This window comes from Balaenoptera musculus, chromosome 7, assembly GCF_009873245.2.
Source record: "Balaenoptera musculus isolate JJ_BM4_2016_0621 chromosome 7, mBalMus1.pri.v3, whole genome shotgun sequence".
In the NCBI taxonomy this organism is placed as follows: domain Eukaryota; kingdom Metazoa; phylum Chordata; class Mammalia; order Artiodactyla; family Balaenopteridae; genus Balaenoptera; species Balaenoptera musculus.
In genome coordinates, this window is record NC_045791.1 from 478,170 (window position 1) to 502,549 (window position 24,380).

A 24,380-nucleotide genomic window follows, 5' to 3' on the forward strand; every position below is an offset into this window, starting at 1 on the left:
ACAATAATTCCCTAATATTAGCAATAGCCAGTATTCAAATTTCCAGTTGTCTCATATAAATCATGTCTTTTTAAACTTTAGAACAGCTTTATATAATTCACATGCCATAAAATTCACCCTTTTTAACAAGTGTACATTTCACTGTTTTCTTTTATATCACGGAGTTTGGCAACCATCATTGCTATCTAATTTTAGCACATTTTCATCACCCCAAAGAAGACACCCTGTACCCATTTTTCCCTGTTACCTTCCCCAAGCTTCCCCCAACCTAGCCATAGGCAACCATTAATCTACTTTCTGTCTCTGTAGGTTTGCCTATTCTGACCTTTCATGTGAATGGAATCATATAATTTGATCTTTCATAAATAATTGGCTTCTTTTAATTAGCATAATATTAAAAGGTATATACATTCTGTAGCATATATCAGTACTTCATTCCTTATTCATTGAATAGATACACATTCATCTGTTGATGGAAATTTAGATTGTTTCCACTTTTTGACTCTTATGAATAATAATGCCATAAGCATTTGTGTATATGTTTTTGTTTGGAAATGTTTTCATTTGTCTTGGGTATATACCCAGGAGTGGAATTGCTGGGTCATATGGTAACTCTGTTTAACCTTTTGAGGAACCATCAGACTGTTTTCCTAAGCAGCTGTGCCATTTTGCAGTCCCCTGGCAGTGTGTGAGGGTTCCATTTTCTCCACATCATTCTCATCACTTGTCATTATCTTTCTTTTATTTTAGCCTTCCTAATGAATATAAAGTGGTATCTTGTGGTATATAAAGTGGTATCTTGTGGTTTTGATTTGCATTTCCATAATAACTAATGATATCAAGCATCTTTTCATGTGGCCATTTATTTGTATACCTTCTTTCGAGAACTGTCCAAATCTTTTGCCTGTTTTTCAATTTGTTTTTTCGTTTTATTGTTGAATTGTAAGAGTTCTTTATATTTTCTAAAAACAAGTCTCTTATAGTTCTATGGTTTGCAAATGTTTTCGTTTATGCTATTCTTTCACTTTCTTGATTACGTCATTTGAAGCACAAAAGTTTTTAATTTTGATTACATCCAGTTTTGTTTGTTTTGTTTTTAATCACATACACTTTTGGTGTCATAGCTAAGAAATCATTGCCTAACTTAAGGTCACAAAGATTTATTCCTGTTTTTCCTTCCAAGAGTTTTATAGTTTAGCTGTCACATTTAAATGTCAGATCCATTTTGAGTTCATATCTGCACGTGGTGTGAGGTAGGAGTCTACCTTCATTCTTCTGCATGTGTATCTCCAGTTGTCTCAGCCCCATTTGTTGAAAAGACTGTTCTTTCCCCATGAATTGTCTCTGGGTCCCTTGACCGCAAATGTAAAGGTTTATTTCTGGACTTTCAGTTGTATTCCATTGATTTATATGTCTGTTCTTATACCACACTGTATTGATTACTATAAATTTGTAATAAAATTTGAAGTCAGGAAATCTGTATCTTGCAACTCTGTTCTTCTTTTTCAAGATTGTTTTGGCTACTCTGAGTCCCTTGCATTTCCATATGAATTTTAGAATCAGTTTGTCCTCTCTGCAAAAAAAGCAAGACAGGGATTGCATTAAATCTATAGATCATTTTGGGGAGTGTTGCCATCTTAATGATATTCCGTCTTCAAAAGCATGAACACAAAATGTCTTTCCATTTATTTATGTCTTCATTAATTTCTTTCAACAGTGTTTTGTATTGCACAGTCTTATCATTCTTTTGTTAAATGTATTCTTAAGTTTTTTTTAGTCTTTTTGGTCCTACTGTAAGTGGACTTGTTTTCTTGATTACATTTTAGGACTATTCGTTGCTTGGATATAGAAATAAAACTGATTTTGCATATTGATCATGTATCCTGCAATCTTGCTAAAGTCATTTATTAACTCTAATAATTTTCTGTATGCATGAAAGTAGATTCCTTAGGATTCTTTATATATAGATCATGTCATTTGCAAATAGAGATAGTTTACTTCTTCCTTTCCAGTATAGATGGCTTGGTTTTCTTTTCACCTTTTCTGGCCCTGGCCAGAATCTCCAGTATAGTGTTAAAAAGAAATGGTGAAACCAGACATCCTTGTCTTGTTCCTGGTCTTAAGGGACAGTTTTCTGTTTTTCACCACTAAGTACTAATAAGGTTAGCATGGATTTTTCATTAATGCCTTTTATCAAGTTGAGAAAGTTCCCTCCCTTACTAGTTTGTTGAGTGTTCTCATGATGAAAGGGTGTTCAGTTTTGTCAAGTGCTTTTTCTGTATCTACTGAGATGATCATGTAGTTTGTGTCTTTTATTGTATTAACATAATGTATTAGATTGATTGATTTTGGGGTGTTAAACTAACCTTGCATTCCTGAGATAACTCTTACTTAGACATGGTGTTTAATTCTTTTTATATGTTGCTTGATTTGATTTGCTAGTATTTTCTTGAGGTTTCTATATCTATATCCACACATAATAGATTTTTTACTTTTAATTGTAGTAAAATACAAAACGTAAAATTTACCATCTTGACCGTTTTTAAGTGTACAGTTCAGTAGTATTAAGTATATTCACACTGTTGTATAACCAATCTGTAGAACTTTTTCATCTTGCAAAACTAAAACTCTATAGCCATTAAATCCATTTTTCTCTCCCCCAGACCCCAGCACCCACCATTCTATTTTCTGTTGCTGTGAATTTGACTGCTCCAGATACATCATAAAAGTGGAATCACACAGTTTTTGTGTTTTGTGACTGTCTTATTTCACTGAGCATAATGTCCTCAAGAGTCACCCATGTTGTAGAATGTGTCAGAATTTCCTTTCTTTTTAAGGCTGAAAAAAATACTTCCTTGTGTGTATATACCACATTTTGCTTATCCTTTCATCTGTTGATGGACATTTGGTTTATTCCCACATTTAGGTTACTGTTGAATAATGTTGCTGTGAACATGGATGTATAAATACCTCTTTTAGACAGTGCTTTCAATCTTTTCAGATACATATCCGCAAGTCAGATTGCTGGATCATATCATACGTAATGAGTTTTTGTTTCTGTTCTCACAGTTTGTATAACGTCAGGATTCGAATATGGCCCACACATTTTGATTGGTCTGTGTGTCTCCTAAACCTCTTTTAATCTGTGTCTTCCTCCTATGTCTCTCTTCTTTCTTCTTGCAATTTATTCGATGAACAGAACAGGTGGTTTGTGCTACTTGTTCTCCCATAGTCTGGATTTTGCTGATTGTGTTCCCAAGATGGTGTTCTCTGTCTTTTCCAGAACTGGTAAATGGATCTGTAGGTTGCAGCAGCTTCCTTCAGGGGGTACATGATGTCTGTGTCTTCCTTTTTGTGATGTTAGCAGCCTTGGGTGATCAACGTCTGCATCATTAATTCATTGGGCTTGCAAAATGACGATATTCTATCATTCCTTTTTTATTTATTAGTTGGAATACTTTTTTAAAGAGAAACTTCTCATCTGCTGTTTGGTTAACCAGTGGTACAGTCTGTATAGGAAAGACAAGATAAACACTTGATGCTTTCCCTTTATTTATAAGTTTTCAATATAATGAGTTGGTTCATTGGCCTCTCCAGGGTTGGTTTGTTCCCATTTCCTTGGGGCCAGTTCTTGGAATTGTGGCAGCTTAGGTCATGGCTACAGCCTGGTCATCGCGTAGTTCACTCCTTCCACCTGGTGGGGGTTTCAGTATCTATAAGGCAGCTCGAAGGATCCTTGACTCTGCTTAATGACTATATTATTATTCAGTCGCCTTTGACTGTTTTCCTTTGTTTCTGCATTTTCTCATTTCTCTGATTAAACTTACTCTTTGGCTGAAATTTTTCCACAGACAAAAGGCAGGCTGAGGACATGGGGGGCATAGACCATAGGGCCCTGCTCTGTTTCAGGGCTTCCAATACAGACTCAGACCGCAGTGTTTTCACTTACCATTTTCTGCTTATATCTTTGTCCCTTTTCTTCTCTAACAAGAATGCTGGTTCTCTACAATACCAGAAATGAAAGACTTAGCATATCACAAGTCCTCATTTGTTTTATTCCACATTACCCAACAGCCGTCTCAGAATAACAAAACTAACACTACCAACAGTATCATTACCAAAAAGAATTTTCAGTTCTTTTTGCTTTGGGATATATATTCTACAGAGATACATAGTTAAATTACTGTTTCAAAGTCCTTTGAAATAGCTCCTCTGTATGTGGTTATGCCATCAACTAGATACATACATTGATATGTTTTATATTTTCAATTTATAGAGGCTTTTAAAATTAATGTTTTAATTATGGAGTATCTTTACATGGTTCCAAAGTAAAATCTATAAAAGAAGGAAGTATATTCTCTATCTCTCTCCTTCACCCTGTTCACTCCTTTCCTTATAGGAAACGATTTTTTTATGATTTATCCTTCCCTTGCTTTTTTCTTAACATACATTTTGAGATAGTACATATTTGTATTCCCCCCCCCTTCTCTTATAAAGATAATATATTGTATGCACTTTTCTCTGCCTTGCTTTTTTTACTTAACAAAATATCCTGGAACCAGCCTGTAGCAGTCTGTAGACTTCTTTTCCTTTTCCCCCCGTTTCATAGCACCGCACTTTGAGGATGTACCGGATCGCTCACCCAGTCCCTTACTGAGGACGATCTGAATTGTTCCTGCTTTTTTGTCATTATAAGTAATTCCACAGTGAATAGCCTCATTTCTGAATAAATATTTTAATTTCTTTTTCTAGTTTACCTTCTAGATAGATTCCTAGAAGTGGGATTGCTGGGTCAATAGGTAAATTAATGTAATTTTGTTAGGTGATGCCAATTGTCCGTGCATAGGGATTGTAGTATTTAACATTCCTACTAGCAACGTATGAGTGAGTTTTGCTGGCAAAATATGCTGTCAAACTTTTTTTGCCAGTCTCTTGGTGAAAAATGGTATCTGTGCAATTTTACTTTGTATTTCTTGTATAAGCAAGCCAAGTGAGATGTTTGTCTATCTTTGTTTTCTAGTTTTTCTGATCAATTCTATTTTTTTATATTTTATTTTTCAGAGTCAATACAGATTTGTATGTGAAGCTATTTTGAAAGTTTATGAAGAAGGATTTGTTAAACCTTTAACGACATCATCAAATAAATAAGAAAGCAAAGGTCTGGGATATGTGTTGGAAAACTGCTTTCCATTATATTCACTGTGCCATAATACTGCTTGCAGGAAATGGCATCTAAACAGACAAAAAAAAAAAAAAAAAGAAGAACTAACAAAAACTGAAAACTTCAGCACTGTTGCACTTTATGTTTCAAAAAAGAGTCACTCTCTCAAAATCTGGAATTCATGTGTTTGAAGACTCTTTCACGCTTTGCTCCGAACAAATAGCGAATAACTGAGTATGTTCAGGGTAATTTACGGAATCTTGTGGTGGTGCCATGCAGTCCCCTTCTGGTAGAATTGCCACAAACAAGGCTCAGAATTCTCATCGTCTCTGTTGTACACCTGTATCTTGAGAGCAAAAAGAAGTCACCATCAGGAGTCAGCTCTGGTGTTTCCCAGCGATTCATGTTCTTACTATACTGGTTACCAGATGTTACTTTTTAAATGTTAGCAATATCATTCTCAGTATTAGCCAGTACACTGCCTGTGGATGCAGCACATCTCTCCCTACACTCCCCCCCATAGAGACCTGCTGTTTGGAAGAAGAAAGGTGGACTTTGCTTCTCCCAGGAAATGCTGCACATTGTCCACTTACCAGCATCTTATAGAAAGTATAAATAAGGATCTACAAATTTTCTTGAATTTAGTAATGTAACTTATATTTATCATAAGGTTGGCTTATTCCAAATCATGTGATTTCACATACTTGATGTAAAGGAATGCATGCATTGTGTCTTAACCCCTTAAGTGCCTTGAGACGTCTTTGTACGTCTAATGAAAAGGCACTCCTTTGACCCCACTAGGAGGTATGTATGTATATTGTACATTTACAGTTTTATGCATTTTGAATCAGTTCACATTTTTTAAAATAGCTTCTCGTATTGAGAGTTATGCAGTCAAAGAAGAGTAATGAAATTCTATTTCTTACTCAATTCCTGTATTTTGCCACAAGAAGCCAAGATAATTTGTGTTCTACTGAGTGAACGCTCTGCTGCTATGGAATTATTCAAAACCTGCACATTCCTTTCCTGAGGGACAGGGGTTACAGTTCAGCAGCTGAAGTTAAAAGATGCTTTATTCTTCAAATTTCTTATTTATTTTATCCCTAACTTTAGAAATAGCATCTACTATACACATTAAAGTTAAACATATGGATACTCTAAACTAAAGTTAGAGCAGCTAATTGTGACTTGTTTCTATCACTAAGTAAATGATCAGCATTCATTTCAGTTCTTACCAAGCTTTGTTCACACTGGTCTGTTGGTTGGGAGACCACAAACAAGGGATGAAACGTCATTGAGTGTTTCTAATTGTAATCCCTCAATAGCTGAAAGGAGGGCTTTCTTGTCATTTTTGTGTACAATTAAATTGCTCCAGTTTATATATACTTATTAAGTTATAAGCATGTTAATATGGAGAGTTTTGATTGTCCAGCCTGATGAAGGACCTGCTTCCCTTTAAGGATGTGTATATTCTCCTCTTCAGGTTTTTTAATTTTTAAGTCCTCAGAGAGATAGAACTTTGAAATTGCCCAATTTTAATATAAGTGGAAATTTTCTCAGCTATTGAAATGTTATATTACACAATTACTTTCTATGGATTATGGTTAAAATAGATTCACTTACTCTAGTGGTTTCTGAATATTTGTGTATAGTCTTGATAAAATTTACAGTTGAATGGTAGATATTTTGGAATGTCATTTAGTATGAGCGGGAGAATGTACATTTTAAAATCTTCAGTATAATCTAAATGATGTTATTTCAAATATTCAAAATCCATAATAGTAAATTTTAGGAAGTTAAGTCCTAAACATTAATAGCCAAGATACCAAATACATTATTGTATTAAAATATTTTACCTTTTTTTTAAAGAGAAAAGTAAGCATGACCTTTATGTCAAAGAGAAATTCTTGTATCTATTTCTGAATTTCACAGTCAAGACAGTGTAAGATAGTAAATAACTCCGTACAGTCTTTCTTGAACATTCCGCTCGTTGCCAGCAGATAGATGTGATTCAGGCTGCTGTACGTCATCATGGTAAGTTGAAAAGTGAAAGAATAAAATGTCAGGGATCTAAGAATTAATAACTGTTTTGGCAGTAGTTTTTCACCTGAATTAAAAAGAAAACCTATCCTAACTATATGGACAGAATATGACAACCATAGATAAAAAGATAAAGTTATATAGACATAAACAGATAAATGTCATGGTTGGCATGTTCTTGGATTTAGGGCTCTGTTTACACTTCTGAGAGTAGCTCTAATAATTTGTTGGCAGTGAGCACTTCTGCCTTTTTAAATCATTAATGACAGGCTTGTGGGATCTTAGTTTCCCGACAAGGGATCAAACCCTCGCCCCCTGCAGTGGAAGCGCCGAGTCCTAACCACTGGACGGCCAGGGAAGTCCCTGCCTGAGAATGTTTTTAATCTGTTCATCAATCTAAATAGGGTTCTAGGAATAATCCCAGCTTTCATACACCAAGTAGTTCTAGATTCCACTCATATCAATGTAATAGTGTGTAACAAAGTGCCAGGTTTCTTGTATCTAAACTACCCTCCCCCTCCAGCGGCCAGTTCTACCCCCCCCCCCCCGCCACCCTCCTGCAACACACACACACACACTCAAGAAATCAGTGCTGACTGTTATTCTCACAACTGGAAATAGGTATTGGTGAATCAAGGGGCTTTTGTAAATGCTAAGAAATGTTTGTAAAAACCTTTCCTCTCTGATTTAGGATGGTTTTACCAGGTTCATTTTAGGTCTTATACTGAACATCTGGTTTGTGTCAGCACTGTGTACATAGGTTGAGGAATATTTTGGAATAGACCGCATTCACAAGAGGCATACCTGGTAGTATTTGTTAAACCAGTGCATACATCCAAAACCAAGGCAGAGTAAATAGCATAAGCAACCCTTTCCTTTGTGCGGCCTGCCCAGCACAAGTGGGGGGCGTTGACCATGTTGGTTAAGAGTAAAGAGAAAATTTACAGATTAAAAACTGACTTCAAGTGTGTAAGCTATGTTAAGCCATTAAGACAGGTGCTTGAAGGTTTCAAGTGCTAATATATGCACGTAGAGATGCTTTTGTGTGATGATGGCATGTGTTGTTTCACAAAGGCTAATACTAACAAACAGGGGTAAAGGACTGTGGTACCTGTAGAGTTGTGTATAATCTGTTGGCAGGTCTGACCAGGTCTGACCAGGTATTGGAACAAAGTCCTCCTGTCTACACCACAAGTACTACAACCTGAGCGCTGAAAGAAACTTGAAAGATTTTATCCAGTCTCACCTTCTATTCTTATAGGCAACGTATGTGAATATCATAAATTCTTGTGACGTTTAGTCTGTTTCAGTTCAAGAGTTATACTCAGGCAGTGTTTTTACTTAATAACTTGATGACCTTAGAAGATGTCATTTAATTTAGAGAACAAGTAGGCTTTAAAAAGCAATCCTAATTAGGGTCCCAACTCTGCTTGTCATGCTTCCCTGATAAACAGTAGCTTCTGTCAAGTATTTAGGCTGATACACATGCAGTGTGAAAACATTCTGAAATGCAAATTAGAGGTCTAATTTTTAAAAGCACTTAAAACATAGAACTAAGATTTAGAATGTATGTCCACTTATAATTAAATAATTTATGTTCATAATGTGAACGTGCAGTAGAATTAAAGCATTACTTGTTTGATAATCTTATCGGGAAGGGAGAAGGAAACAATTTTTAACAATGTTCTATTTAATATCCGTGTTTTGAATATTTAAAGGTATTCTGATGGTAAGATTGCCAAAGTAGTTTTGAATTCATAAAAATTATTTATGCCACAATAATGTGGGATATGTTTACACCTCTTTTATTTGTAGTAATTATTTTGTAGTTTAGGTGAATTTGCATTTAAGTCACTTACATTAAGGTAAATATTTGTTGAAACAAACATCTTTTAATAATAAGAGGAGAGAGATAAATTATGCCACAGCTTTCTTGTATGTAAGCTGCCATACCAACAAAGCTTAACACAGCTTACTTCCCACGTTTGCTTCAGCTAGCCAACCACAATTTCTGCAACCATTTTTATTTTTTCTGGTGTTTCCTCTAAGTAAAATACCTATGTTTTTAAAACCCACTGGATTAATTTTATCAAATATCAGAATTACTGATCTGTTGGCAAAGATTTATTGGGGTCTCTGTGATCACAACACAGCTTGTAGCAACTGTTTTATAAAGTTTTTAGAGAATTGTATAGCTCCAAAGGAATTTGTATAATAACAAAACTTATTTGAGGGCTAACTGCGAATAGATAATTTCAGCAATTTTATAGAGAGCCCATGAAATTAATCCCTAAATTGTACTTTTCTGGTTTAACTTACTTTACAAAATCTGCAACTATTTTCAACACAATGTTTTATTACACACAGACTTCATTTATTCTCAGCAGCAATTCCTACAATAAGCCTTTCAATGTTATCAAAAACAAGCCCTATTTCAGTGAGAAATTAGACATTTTATTTTTATAATCTGGGTGAAATTGTTGTGGGTAGACACCAAATAGTTATTTCTGTTTCCATATCTAAATTTGCTGCTACTTATTTGTATGTTTTTCTACTGCAGTTTACTGTTGATTTCTAAAGCTTCCTAGTCATTGTTACCTTTATTGTAGTAATCCAAGCTAAATGGGCAGCCAGAGGTGGAATCCACCGGAGTACCATCCATCAACATTGACTAGGTAGGGTTCAGCGCATAAATAAGTAAACCAATTTTTTTTTAAACTTACAAAGTGAAAGGTATTAGCAATATTGCAAGTTAAAGACTACAATTTTAGGAGGAGGTTCTAATGTTTAGCTTCCTGAAACCTTTTAAAATTTCCAATGCAGGAATGAAAATGTTTGAAAGCCTTGTAAATGCTCGTAGAAGTTTCAGTTAAACACTGTAGAATTTTCCTACCTATTGTTGTATAAATGATATAGAAAATATTTTTCTATGGACAAAAGACTGAAAATGTTAACTTCTTTTGCTTCATTGTTTAAAAAGGAAAAAATGATATTTGTATGTCTTTCATGCTGTAAAGAAATGAATGTATCTTTCAAATGTTATTAGAATTAAGACTTGATTCTAAGGATACTCTTTGTTTAAAAAAAAAGTTAGCAAGGGATTGAAAAGGAAAGGAAGAGTGTTTTCCACTTCATTATACAAAATGCAATTTTAGAAGAAAAATGTAATTTTCTTTATAAATAAGAGCAATCGTTATTGAAGTATATTTCAATATTTCAAATACCTTCTTTTTCACTTTGCTTTGTGTTAACTTTAGAAGAGAAATTTTCAAAAAAATGTGTGTATACTGTTTTTAAGTGTAAAATAATTGAATTTTAGACTTCTGGAGTGTGTAGGGGTACATGTGTTTGAGGGTAAGCGTTGAGCTCCATGCGTTTACCGTGAAGGAAAGTTCTCAGGCTTTGTCACTGTGCCAGCCACAAATGAGGACAGCAGTCTGAGCGTGTGACTTCGGTGAAGCCAGAAAACCGTGCCTAAGTGTCACCACAGTAAATATGTGCAGAGGCCCTGACAAGTAAATAGTTTGCTTTCTGTTCTCAGTATCTTGGACAGGTAAGACCACTGAGCCCAACTCTGACGTGTAGCAGTGGTGTCTTATATGGTTAAGGGTTTATTAATTTAGCTGACAGAAGACGGAAAAAGCCCTACATTTTAAACCAACAGGCATAATTTGTTCAACAATTTCTTTGAAAGGTAGTATTTATTTTATTTTATTTTATTTTATTTTTAAACCCCACATTTGTTTATTTATTTATTTTTGTTTGTGTTGGGTCCTCGTTTCTGTGCGAGGACCCTCTCCAGTTGCGGCAAGCGGGGGCCACTCCTCATCGTGGTGCGCGGGCCTCTCACTATCGCGGCCTCTCCCGTTGCGGAGCACAGGCTCCAGACGCGCAGGCTCAGTAGTTGTGGCTCACGGGCCCAGCCGCTCCGCGGCATGTGGGATCCTCCCAGACCAGGGCTCGAACCCGTGTCCCCCGCACCGGCAGGCAGATTCCCAACCACTGCGCCACCAGGGAAGCCCCGAAAGGTAGTATTTATTATTCATCACTCACTAAGCTTGGCTCAGTGGGGCCTTTGTTATGTTGACTCCTACTTCCATCCCTCCAACTTAAAAAAAAAAATTATTAATCTCCCTTTACGGTAGAGTCTTTGTGAAGTAAGGTAATCTTTTCCTTCATTGACTTTTGTTACAGTTGTTGAAGGATTAATATCAGGCCCCCTCAACCCTGAGAGTTTCCAAAATTTAGCAAATACTACTTCTGATAATCTTAACTAAAATGTCACATTGCTACATGAAGTTACCACCATGAAGCCATCAAGGAGACTCAGCCCTACTTACAATCTTAGACTGAAAGAGGTGCTGATTTGTGGTTTCGCTGTAGTGACACTTGAACCCGTTTTACCTTTTATTGAAAGAAGCTTTTTCGTTTCTACTCCTGAATTGTAGTGTTCCATTTTTTTTTTTTGCCTTCCTGAGCAGGAAAATTTCAACCCAATTCTGGGAGTCTCTGGCACTCATCTTTTCCCACCCTTCAGTTAGTTGACAGGATTATTCCTGCTTTCTTGTGTTCTGTAGAGTAGGTCAGATTTCAATGCTGAAATTGATTTCTTGAATTTCAAACAGCACTTTATTTCATGCTTACTACTGACTTAATTTATACATTTAAAGGTAAAATTTATCCCAGGAGTTTTGTAAATATGGAAAAATACAATGGATTAGCATGTAGAACTCATTGGATTGGACCCAAGTTTAAATGCTTTACCATGATCTCTTGATCATTTGATATTTAAAAGGTAACTTGTGTGATTTTAGCTTTGCCACTTTTTTGTAGTTTATTTAGCACAATAAAGGCTCTTGCTGGACTCTGAGTCCTCTCAGCTAGCTTCAGCCAAGTTGGGTTCACTATAATCATTCTGCTAGCTTCAGCCAAGTTGGGTTCACTATAATCATTCTGCTTTGCGTTTCTGTACATTACTTGAACACCTGGAAACCCATCTGTTTGGTTTTGAGTTGTATTAGGCGTTAAGTCAGTGCTTCACCACCAGGAAGTTGAAGGGGGCAAAGTCCTGACACTTCGTATACATGTTGAGGGGCAGGATTTAAGAGACTAAAAGTTTACATGAAGCTGTTTTCGTTTTCTGTCATTAGAATATTTCTGCTTTTAGGCAAATAAAAGCTGTCCAGCCGGTGTTCCTGCAGCACCAGGGAGCTGCAGTTACAATCCATACGGTAACCTTTTCAAATAAGAAATGCTAGTCTTTATTTTCTACAGTGTAGGCTCGAGTTTAGGACAGATAGTTTACTACACACTCATCAAGGATATTTTTAAGTAGTAGTTTTAAAAATATTTCTATGTAGAGGCTGTTTTAATTTGGGAATTTTTTTTCTTGTAACAGGTGCTATATGTAAATATGAAGGGCAAAAAGTCATTTAGTTAAAAGTCTAGTTTATTTCCTAATTAAATTATGATTTTACATATTTGCTGCCATTTCACGTTTGATTGTACTGAACTAAATGGAATTAGCCCCTTAATTTTTTAAATTCTCTTTCCCTGTTTCACAAAAATATCTCTTTCCATATGGTTTCCCATAGTTAGGAGACAAAGAAGCTTAGGGTTCACTTAAAATGTTTAAGCTTGAATTTGGTCAACACTGGATAATTTGAAATCATCACTATGCATTTGTCACTGCAGCTTACTGTGTGCTTGAAAGGCTTTGTGGATTTGTCTTAATTTCAGTGAAAAATTAGAATTCCTGCAATGAGTTTCATGTAAAAAAACTATGAATACTAACAGCAAACAGGATAAAAATGTTGATTTGCATTAAAACTGTTTTAACCCTAAGAGCAGTTTATGTTATGTGAAATGCTATTATTATACATATTTTGTTGGCCATAATTCATTTGGATTGAGAACTAGTTGTTCAGGTTCAAACGTGAAAAAACTCTAGCTGTGACTTTAAATTGTTCAACTGCAAAATAAAGATGTGCTTTAGTAATTTAAGTATAGGAGTTTTGAAGATTATTTTATGGGAGTTTTTGTTGTTGGGCTTTTCAAACAATGGTTAGTTTTTTTCATTAGTGGGTGATTATAAGAGACTAGGAGAATGCTAAATGCAAAATTTATTTCTAGAATTACTCACACAGTGGCTGTGTTTGGGGGTGGGTGGGTCAGTCAGGAACTAAAAGGGATTTAGAAGATTAAAGAATGTCTGATGAGAAGCTCCTCCTTCACTGTGGCCTCCGCTGGATTCCTCTTCTCCCAGCCCCAGCCTCTCTACTCCGGTATTCCTACCCTGAGACCTTGTCAGTCAAAGTAAAGGACCTCCCTTCATGTGTCTGAAGCCCACTTGCCTTATACCTTCCCCAAGAGCAGTTAGGTATGCCGTTTGTCATCTGTAAGAAAATTTCTTGGAGAAAATAATATTTAATTTTGTATCTAGAAATAAGAAGGCAAAAGTAAATGCCATGCCTCTTTTCTTATGTACGTGATACTACGAACAGTATAAGGAAGACTCAGGAGGAGTTGTGAAAGCCTCTGTCCCATGCCCCGCCCCTAAGAATAGTACCCCTCAAACCAATGGCAACCTTAAATTTCGTGTCTTCTAGGGGAAAATATTGCACAAGCATTTGCGTGTACATACACGTTTTGTTAAGGCCAAAGGGATTGTACAATATATTCTGCAGCTTGCTTTTTCATCTTGGAAGTATATGCATACCAACACACTCAGATCTACCTCATTCTTTTGACTCACAGCGCTGACCTCCATCATACGGGTGGATATGCCGTAATGTAATTTCTTGATGGACATTTGTTTCCAGTTTATACTCTAGAAACAACGCTGCAGTGAGCACCCTCGTGCAAATATTTTCACTAATCACTGCAAGTCTACACACAGGGTCAGTTTCTAGCAGGAGGATTGCTAAGCATTGGGCACCTGCATTTTTAAATGTGAATAGTTGCTCTCAGAGAAGATTATATCACTTTATGCTTCCACCAAACATATAAGAATGTCTGTTTCCCCACATTCTGATTAGGACTGATATCAAACTTCATTTATTTGCTCATCTCATGAAAGAAATGTTTTGACATACATTGTATTTATAAAGAGGTTGGATAGATTTTCATATCTTTATTGATCTCTTATATTTCTTGTTCTCTAAATTCCATATCGATATCCTTTGCTCACTTTTACATCAGGTTGTTTAATGTTTTATTTATATGAGATGTTGGAAATTAGTCATTTGACAGTCAAACGTGTTGCAAAACCTGTTTCATATGGTGTTCTTTGTCTTTTGACTATTCTTATTTGGGACTGGGGGGTATGATGATATTTTTAATACTTTTATAAAACAAATGTATCAATCTGCACCTTTAAGACTTCTGAATTTGGAGCATACTTGCAAAAGCTTTACTCTAATTCCTATTAACATTCTATCTGTGACTGAAGCTTTCTTAACCACCATCCAAATAACCTACTCAGTATACTGGCACTCTGCTTTCTGCCCTTGCCCCCCGCTTGCCACCACTGACCGCTATTATGCCAGGGTTCTGCTAGTTCCACCAAGTACCTTGTAAGCTTCCTAAAACCAGCTGTGTTTATTTGCTAACCTACATATGCAAATTTACTTATCTTCATTATATCATTTAATTAATTATGTGTTACATAAGCCAATGAAATGTGCATGTGAAAAGAAAAAGGGTAGCGTTTTTCCAAAAGCTTTATACGGGTGTCATTAATACTTTCTCGAAGTTTGAAAATTGGTATGAACAAGACAATTATGAGAGACTAACAGAAAAAAATCGATATACTTGGGGTCTGTTTTTTGCAACAGACTAAGGGATTATAATTGAGCTCAAACAAACGTATTCTTAGAGCCGGGCACGCACATGGCCCCGTGCACACGAGTGGCCTTTGAGAGTCCCAGAAATGTGTCAGAGCTTTCCAGAGCCCCTCCGCACATCTGACTCCCCAGCTTTTCATTTTGAGCTCTGAGTTAGGTCAAAGAAAGTTACAGTTCTCTGGGATGGGCTTTGAAGTTCTGGCTGTTCTGCTCCCTCAGGTGGCCCTTTGGCTGCTGGTTTCAAGGCTGCAGAGGAACTGGGGAGAGCGAGCTGAGACCCAGGCCCATTAAAATGCCGCAAAACTCATTGCTCTTACCAGCATTTAGCTATTTTCCTTGAATAAACACCTCTGGATTGTTGCAAGCCTTTGCTTGCTATCCAGAGTTTGAAAAAAAGTTAATTCTGACCAGGTTTTTTGGTTGCTTTTCTGGATTTTCCAAGGTCCCTACTCTGCCGTTTTCATGGACTGCACTTAACCCCTTGCCTTCAGACTCCTGGTCTTCCAACACATTCACCCGACTGTGTTCTGATTGACTTCTGGCTGTTGCCAGGAACCAGATCCACCCTCTGAGGACAAAGATTTGCTACCACTGCGAAGATCCAGAAGCCTGTGAAGTAGTTTCCACCTAAACTCACAGCTTCACCTCCCACTGCTTTCTCAGGCATTATCGGCACCAGGAATGAGGTACAAAGCCCCTGAACTGCAATTGCCCACCACTGCGTTTGACCCTCACAACTGTGTCTCCATTTTACAGATGAGGAGTTAAAACTCAGTTTATTCTTTGGAAGTTAAGTAGCTAGTGTGTCTAGGAGGTGTCTGACTCTACAGCCAAAGTTAATATTCTTTGAGAGAAATTATTTTTAAAAGAACAGTACCAGTTTATATGTTTGAAAAATCATTGCCATAACTTTGACCTCATATTTCTAAATCAATTTTTGGAAAATAGGCATTTAAAATGTGATGATTCTCTCTTTAAAGGAAATTTGAGGTTTGGTTTATTTTTAACAAAACTAAATTCAAATTTTTTTGTGTATTTGGTTTATGTAAAATTAAATGAAATCCTCTTATGTATTGAAATAGGTGTAGAATCACAGGTTTTAAGATCTGGAAGAGATCTCAGGAAGCATCTGTTCTAATTACCCCATTTGATTTTAATTTTTTTAAGATTTATTTATTATTTATTTTTGGCCACGTTGGGTCTTAGTTGCAGCACGTGGGATCTTTGTTAAGGCACGCGGGACTTTTGTTGCGGCACAGGCTTCTCTCTAGTTGTGGTGTGGCAGTTTTTCTCTCTCTAGTTGTGGCACGCAGGCTCTCTAGTTGAGGCGCACGAGCTCAGTAGTTGTGGCGCACAGGCTTAGTTGCCCCGTGGCGTGTGGGATCCTAGTTCCCTGACCAGGGAATCAAGCCCACGTCCCCTGCATTGGAAGGTGGATTCTTTACCACTGGACCACCAGGGAAGTCCCAAATTACCTCATTTTATAGACGAGAAAACTAATGCCAGGAAAGATGGATGCTTGTCAAGTGAATTCATGGCAGGTAGTCACCACTGGTCTTTCTACTGTGTGGTCTCCTGATAGCTTGGTGGGTCCTGGAATCACACAACAGTCACAGGTGTGGGGCAGTCATGTAAGGGCCACGAACGACTCTCAGGCCCCACCCCAGACTTAACCTTGCAACAAGATCCCCAGGTGACTCACGTGCACTTAACGTCTGGGCGCCGAGCCGTGGCTCCTCCCCTCTTTTTCCCTTAAGTCTCTCAGTCCCTCGTGGTTTCACTGTTGGGCAAACCAGATGGGAGAATGTTTTCACTTCCGCCTCTCTGTTACTCAATGGCAGGAACTTGCCTGGAGCCATCCAGGGTTTCCTGAAATTCTTTTTTCCCTGGCAGAATAAAGAACGCGTGTCTGCCACCAGGTCAGCAGGGCTCTGTTCCAGATAATTCTGAACAAAATGATACATGAAATATGGATTCATGGAACATGAATGCTTAGGTCTATTGTCCTGAATCTCCAGAAGTAGGGAAAAGCCTGACTTTGTGCTCTGGAGAAGGGAGTGACTTGTCTCCAGTTTCTCCAGTTTATCTTGCATCTCCCTTCTCTGCACACCTCTACCCCAGCCCTCCCCCATTCTTTTAAGGTGTCCTTCAATTAGTCTAGTGGTTCATACTTCAGTGTGAATTAGTTTAAGCTCTTACACATGCCAGGAATACTTGCAAGGAGAGAAAGGGTGAACTTTCAGACATGAGATTCTGGCTCAGGAAAGATGTAGCTGGGTAAAGGGAGCCACCCGAGCACGTGCAACCAGGCCCAGGCCACCGCCCTGTTCCAGGAGCCCCCATCGCCCACTGGCAGCGCGGGTATCTTTGTTCCTTGGTCTATAACTTTTACATTATATGTAGTGTTGTGTGCTTCCGAAAACATTTTCAGTTAACTTATTTTATGTAAGTTTCCTAACTACCCTCTTAGGAAGGTGGTATCATCCTCATTTTACAGACTTAAAGTTATTTTGGATCTTTTAGCTTCTGAACTGAAGTCTAGACTCTGCAGTATGCTAATCAAACTCCGTCTTAGTGGTGCTTCCTGATTTTTTTTTTTTTTTAATTGTGTGCATTTTTGACTAGTCAGTGCTCTCCTGATCCAGTGTCTGGAAAACAAGCTATTCCTGATTCCCGCTCTCTCAAGGGTCTTTTCTTTTCTTTTTTTAATTTTTTTCTTTTTTCTTTTTGTGTGTGTGGCTTAAAATAACAACAAATATTTATTATTGCTCACAGCTTCTGTGGGACAGGAGATAGGTGGTTCTGACTCAGCCACAGTTGCACATTGGTGGGGACTTTGTCATATGAAGGCTTACAGGGCTTGGAGGATCCGGTGCAACATGACTCACCTACACAACTGGCAAGTGGGTGCTGGCTGTTGGTGGGAGGCCTCGGGTCCTCTCCATCCAGGTGGCTACGCAGGGCTCCTCGAGTGTCTTCGTGACATGGTGGCTGCTGTCCCCCAGAGTGAGCAATCTAAGAGGGCAAGGCAGAAGCGGCACTGTCACTTATGATGGAAGTCACACACCATCACTTCTGCAATGTTCTACTAATCACCAAGGGTCTTCTCAGTGGACGCTTGTGGAAGGCAGGGCCCCTTCAGCCTCCAGGAGGACTGACTCTCATACTGGAATTCTCTCTGCTTCACTCAGCTCAGAATGCCTCAGCATGAATGGCTCCACCCGTGTGGACCAGTTCAGACAAGCTGACTGAGAAAGTAAGGAGCTTGGATATCAAGGGGAGAGGGTTTTGCAGACTTGGGACCAATGTCCTCAATTATTTAAAGGGCTGTGGTGTGGGGACTTCCCCGGTGGCGCAGTGGTTAAGAATCCGCCTGCCAGTGTAGGGGACACGGGTTTCAGACCTGGTCAGGGAAGATCCCACGTGCCGCGGAGCAACTAAGCCCATGCGCCACAACTACTGAGCCTGTGCTCTAGAGCCCACACACCACAACTACTGAGCCTGTGCTCTAGAGCCTGTGAGCCACAACTACTGAGCCCGCGCACCCAGAGCCCATGCTCCGCAATGGAGAGTAGCCCCCGCTTGCCACAACTAGAGAAAGCCCACGCACAGCAACCAAGACCCAAAACAGCCAAAAAAATCTTTTAATTAATTAATTAATTAATTAAAAAAAAATAAAGGGCTGTGGTGTGAAAGAGGGGCCATGTTTTTTCTTGTGGGCAAAGGTGGATTTACTGTGAAGATAATCAGGTTTAAGCTTTAGGGCTCCTGACTTGTATGGGCCCCTTCCAAGACCCTGTATCTCACTCACTTTCAATCTTTAAATTTGTCTTATTTCACTTAAGCCTCCCCTCCCCCCACCAACTGTATTATATGATTTTCAGAACTAACAAAACCTGGATATACCCCTTTCTGTGACTCCAGAGAGAGCAAACCAGGACCTAAAATAGGAGTGGAAATCTAGGGTGAGGATGTTAGTTCAATAGAGGAAAATCTTTCCATGGCCAGGACTGTTCCACCAAAAGTGGGTTATTCTAGTAGGCACTTTCGATACCTTACCCACAGCCATTCTTCCTAACAACACCCCCTCCTTCCTGCTAACAGAACTTGGATTTGCTCAAGAAGTTAATGGTGAGCCCTTAATCTCAGAGGGAGCAGGCCCTTCCCCAAACCCCAAGTGTGAATTATAATTGGTCTAAATCAGTTATGGTATTCTCTCTCCCTATGGCCAGTGTGGGCAGGTAATCCCATTCTCACCAATGAGACAGGGCGTGGTGGGACTTCCTTCCCTGAATTAAAGACAAGGCTTCGCTGGGGATTCCCTGGGGGTCCAGTGGTTACGACTTGGTGCTTTCACTGCCGTGGCCTGGGTTTGATCCCTGGTCAGGGAACTAAGATCCTGCAAGCCTCGCAGCACAGCCAAAAAAAAAAAAAAAGCTTCGGGAAGAGAAGATCTTTTCCCCTTTCTCTTTCATTTCTGAAACTCAGATAGGGGAGCTGATGATACTGCAGCCCTCTTGTGGCCAGTAGGCTAGAAGCATAAAAACCAGAGTCAACATACTGAGGATGACAGAACAGAAAGAGTAACAGTTTAGGATCCTATTGGACTGTTGAGTTGAACCAATCTCTAGATTACTTATGTAAGAAAAATAGTCTACTTATTTTTTTAAGCTACAGTTAATTGTATTCTCTATTACTTGCAGCCAAGTGCATTATAACTTAATTCAGCTGTGTCCAAGGAGAGAGCCTTCTGTCTCTGGTGGATGGCAGTTAGAGGGCTAATTCACCACAAAACAAGAATGTTGCAGAGGGTGTCTATGCCTGGGGGAGAGGATGAATTGTTAGGAGGAATAATCTTTCATGATTAGAGCACAAACAACCTCCTATGGCTGAGGCCCTTAGCTTGCATCCTCCAAGACTTCAAATTTCCTTCAGCCTATAACCATATTTCTCAACCTATTTCTCTCACCCCACCCTACCCTTGACCGAGGTAGAAAAAAGGATGGAGCAGAGGACCGTTCCTCTAAACTGGTGTGCTAGGCAACAATTTAGGACAATGAAGCTGGTTTATAAGCATTGAGAGAAAGTGCTTCCATTGCTGGTCAGTAGACAGGAAAAGTACAATACAGCTCTCAGCCCTGATAGACTGGGCGGGTGGCACTCAAGACCAGACAGTTCTCAAACAGGGTAACCTAACCCCGGGGAGACATGAAGGGTTTCCACGGGGTACATGGCCCAGAGAGTTGGTTTGTTTGTTTTTTTTTTAACTCTTTACTATGGAAAAAATTCAAACCTGTACATACAATGGACAGAATAGTTTAATGTACTCGTCACCAAGCGTCACCCTGTGGCCCTTTCTAGTTCCATCTATACCTGAGCCACACTTCCCATCTCCGTGTCAGCATCATTGTAATCACTGCTTTTTTTTAACTGAAGTCTAGTTGATTTACAATGTTGTGTTAATTTCTGCTGTACAGCAAAGTGACTCAGTTATACATATATATATTCTTTTGCATATTCTTTTCCATCATGGTTTATCACAGGATGTTGAGCATAGTTCCCTGTGCTATACAGTAGGACCTTGTTGTTTATCCATGCTGTATATAACAGTTTGCCTCTACTAATCCCAAAGTCCCAGCCCTTCCCTTCCTGACCCCCCCTCCCCCTAGGCAACCCCAAGTCTGTGAGTCTGTTTCTGCTTCGTAGATAAGTTCGTTTGTGTCATATTTTAGATTCCACATATAAGTGATATCATATGGTATTTGTCTCTTTCTGACTTACTTCACTTAGTATGATAATCTCTAGTGGCATCCCTGTTGCTGCAAGTGGCATTATTTCATTCTTTTTTATGGCTGTGTCATTGCTTTTTTATTGAGCTAAAGTTCAAAGATGACCACCAGCATTTCCTCTCACCCCTGTACCTCCGTGCTGCTCCTCCCATGAAGAAGTGATGAAAATGTCTGTAATGAGATTGTAGTGACGGCTGCACAACTTGGTAAATACACAAAAATCGTTGAAGTGTACACTTTAAATGGGGGAATCACATCTCAATAAAGCTATTTTTAAAAAGTAGAGAAAGAAAACTTCTCTACTTTAATACTATTAAAAGAAAAAAAAAATAGAGGTGGAATCTTGTTTCCGTCCCTTTTGAAACGGGTCTGGCCTTCTGACTCGCTTTAATCAGTAACCCGCAACATAAATGACAGCGTGTGACTTCTGGGCGTTGCCCTTATAGGCCTTGGAGCTTCAGTCCTCACTCTTTGAGGGGCTCCAGCCACTTCAACCATCCTGCTGCAGACGCCCAAGAGAACTCAGCTGCTCCTAAGAGCCACCCCAGCTGAGATGCCACACGCACGAGTGAAGGCCTTTGGGCAACCCCAGCTCCTGTGACACCGCAGCCCCCAGCTGTGTCTCCCCATACGACGGATAGGGCTTGGGGTGGTGCGGGTTCAAAGGGACAGCGCCAAACCCTAGGAAGGGCCCTTATGCTTTCAGCCAGCAGGTTCTCCACTGAACCCCTCGGAGCTTTGCCCAGGGCCCCGGAGCCCCTTCAGCTCGGCCCTGTCCTCTCTGACTTGTCGTCTCGGTCCCCCACGGCCCTTCCCTCTGCCCCCGCCCCCCGGCACCTCACTCTCCTGAGCAGGCCGGGCCGAGCAGGGGCGCGCCTTCACCTCCTTCAGGCCTTCACTCCAAGGAGACCTTCCTCCTTCCCTACGGGTCTGTGTAAGACCACCAGTCCTCACTCTGTCCCCGTCCCCCATCTAGCTTTCTCTTTGTCATTTAGCAGGGCCTAACCCTAGTGCCCAACTCTAACCACGAATACTGATAGTTGGTACTGAATCTTACTAACTGATGTCACTTACTTTCTGTCTCTCCTGCCAGCTCGGAAGGCGCATGAGGTCTCTTCGTGTGTCCTGTTTATCCGTCGTATCTCCGCTGCCCAGAACACACCCTGGCCCATCACGGGCACTGACCTGAATTCTCTGTACGGAGAAAGGATGCAACGTTCTCCGTTAAATAGAAATCTCCTATTTCCCGTCCGCTGCCTTACCGTTCTTCATGCATCTGTTCACCGTCTCTGTCCCCACTAGAATACAGCCGGGCAGTAAATATTCGCCGCGTGAATTAACTTGTTGAAGGACTGACAGCATGACCTAGCGTCACTTCCGTCCGCAGGTTAAGCGGCGGGCGCGCACCCCCCGGGGACCGGGCTGCTGCAGAGCCGCTTTAAACCAGCCGCCAGAGCTCCGGCCAGGTCTGCATAGCCGCTTTAACCCGAGCATCTCCCCGCCCCGCAACTTCCGGGGCGGTGTCGTTGCCCATTTAAGAGCGGCGTTCCCCGCCCCCGGGGCGGAGCTTAGGGGCTTTAAGGGGCGGGCTGGCGGCCGGGGTCCGCGGGGATTAGTGTGGTGGGCGCGCCTCTGGCCGCCATTTCTCGGCGTCTCCCCTGAGCCGCCCCCTGGCGCCTCGCGTGGGTCTCTCCCCTCTCGTGGCCGCGGGTGGTCGCCGCCAGGTAAGCGCGCCGCCCGCCCGGCTCCTCACGCCCTCCTCGCCGGCGCCGGGGCTGCGGCCTCACCCGGGACCCTCGGGCCGCCCGGCGCGAGGGGTGGGCGGGCGGCGGCCGAGGGGCCGGGCGCGGACGGAGGGAGGCCGGGCCGGGCCGGGCCGGGCCGGGTGTCCACCTGCGGGCGGACGTGGCCGCTCGGGGACGCACCGCGGGCCGGTCGCGAGCGCGCTGGGCTGAGGCGCTCCGGGGGCGGACCGGCAGGTGTCCCGGGGTGGGGGTGGGGGTGGGGAAGGGGGGCTCCGGGGACCCCCCCCCCACACCGCGGCCGGGCCGGACGCCGGGCTCCGGGGGGGTCGGCTTCGGTGGTACCTGCCCTTACGGTTCTGCCGTCAGAGCAACCACACCCGAGTCTTTTAGACCGTTTGGCAGCGTTTTAAGTGGATATTACGTGTTTTTTCCAGAATTGGGGGAAGGCTTCCCGTCGCTCCGTTGCTGTCCTACTGACACAGTGGATGGTTTCACAGGCGCTGGTTGGCAGGGTTTTCTCCTCGTTCTTTAGAAAACGACCTGTTTGCCCCGTCTGCTGAAGGCCTCCCTTGCAGACGCTCTCCGTGCTGGGATCACTGGGCGGGAGGGTGTCAGTCCCCTGGTGGTGGTGAGTAAGCCTGACCCTGGTCGACTGGGGTTTGTGCTGAGCCGGAAAGCCGTGCGGGAGCCGGCGCGTAGGGAGGCGTCCCGGGAGCGCTCCTCGCCGGCTGCCAGCGGGCGGTCTTTCCTTGGGGGGTGCGGTTGCCTACGGAGGACTGTGGCCACCGCTCACGTAGCAGAGTGTGCACGAATCACGGCGGACTTGAGATTTAGGTGTGTATTTAAAAAAACCAAAACTTCAGTGAACTTAGGTGGTAAACGGACGACTTGAGTTTGCATGCTTCCGGTTGTAGGGGAAGCCCGCCTTAGTTCACAGCTGAGAAGTTAGACGTGGTAGATTCAAAACTCCTGTGTAAGAAATAGGCAAAACCTTACCACCCCGAACTCCCGTTGTATTATTTCGGACGAGCTGTTCACGCAGCGCCTGATGCGCGTACTGCCGTGCTGGCTGGGCCGCCGTGGGGAGCGAGTCGGACTGGGTCCCTGTCCTTGTGTGTGGCTTAGTGGGGGAAACACCCAGTAAAATGGACAGACGGCGTGGCATTTAATTGCAGTCCCTCGAGTGTTACAAAGAGCGGTCTAGGGCTGTTGCAAGGAGACCCAACTCAGGCGGCACGGGATGCTTTTCTGAGGAAGAGACATTTCCAAGCAGCCGTCTGAAGGTGGCCGTGCGAAGTAGGAGAGGGTCGGGGAGCTGGCGTGGAGAGGGCACCCAGAAAGCCGGCACAGCTGGCGGAAAGGCGGCACCGCGGGCTCTCGGGCTGAGTGGAAGCCTGACCCGAGCGGGGCGAGCGCGGGGGTGGGCGCCCGAGGGTCCCGGCGGCGGGGAGCGAGGCCGGTAACGCTGGGTCCTTCACAGGGGTCGGCGGGGTGGCCGCTCAGAATCCGCTGCCGCGGCTCGAAGGAGGGGGCTGGGGAGGGTGGACGTGGGAGAACGGGTCGGCAGTACATTTATTAAACTTCGGACGTGTTCGTATGTTGGTATTATGCAAGAACTGAGAACCTCCACAGGACCCTCTGCAGAGACAACCTTGCTTAAGTGTGCATGTCCTTCTCGTGCTTTTGTGTGTGTACAAGGTGTAAGAATATGTATATGGGTGCACCCCACCCCAGTGTGGAGTGAACTATGCTCCTTTTTCTGATTTCATTTTTCACTTGTAGATTTTGTCAGTGTCTCTGT

General features: G+C 41.5%; 3 protein-coding genes across 10 annotated transcripts in view; 2 read left to right on the forward strand and 1 right to left on the reverse strand.

The window, feature by feature from the left end:
- Positions 1-5,241, forward strand: part of PTPN4 (protein tyrosine phosphatase non-receptor type 4) — a 172,917-nt gene extending 167,676 nt beyond the window's left edge. For all 5 annotated transcript variants that reach the window (XR_005020639.1, XM_036858281.1, XM_036858284.1 and 2 more), the window contains one exon: positions 5,062-5,241. Coding sequence is in view for 4 of the 5 variants with exons in the window: in XM_036858281.1 (XP_036714176.1) it covers positions 5,062-5,148 (87 nt within the window). In the remaining variant the exon portion in view is untranslated. The remainder of the gene's footprint in view (positions 1-5,061) is intronic.
- A 124-nt stretch (positions 5,242-5,365) lies between these two features.
- Positions 5,366-24,151, reverse strand: LOC118897778. Its single transcript, XM_036857096.1, has 8 exons — positions 23,801-24,151; positions 23,571-23,699; positions 23,001-23,345; positions 21,909-22,028; positions 17,934-18,060; positions 16,748-16,825; positions 16,521-16,638; positions 5,366-7,180 (listed from the first exon to the last, which is right to left on the reverse strand). The coding sequence occupies exons 1-7, from the start codon at positions 24,149-24,151 to the stop codon at positions 16,568-16,570; spliced, it is 1,221 nt and encodes a 406-aa protein (XP_036712991.1). The 3' UTR covers positions 5,366-7,180; positions 16,521-16,567.
- Positions 22,022-24,380, forward strand: part of EPB41L5 (erythrocyte membrane protein band 4.1 like 5) — a 135,100-nt gene continuing 132,741 nt past the window's right edge. For 3 of the 4 annotated variants that reach the window (XM_036858285.1, XM_036858288.1, XM_036858289.1), the window contains exon 1: positions 22,022-22,558. The gene's annotated coding sequence lies outside the window, so the exon portion shown is untranslated. Of the gene's footprint in view, positions 22,559-23,531; positions 23,553-24,380 lie in introns of those variants that run through there. The other variant, XM_036858286.1, reaches the window with a different exon arrangement.

What these genes read in the sequence shown, in the direction of transcription:
- LOC118897778 (XM_036857096.1), bottom strand. Translation starts at nt 24,151, where the DNA reads ATGTACTGCCGACCCGTTCTCCCACGTCCACCCTCCCCAGCCCCCTCC. An exon ending in TCCCGTGCCGCCTGAGTTGG is followed by an intron (nt 23,700 to 23,800) that starts GTCTCCTTGCAA and finishes TCCCCCACTAAG; the next exon opens with CCACACACAAGGACAGGGAC. An exon ending in CCCACTTGCCAGTTGTGTAG is followed by an intron (nt 16,826 to 17,933) that starts GTGAGTCATGTT and finishes TTTGCCCAACAG; the next exon opens with TGAAACCACGAGGGACTGAG.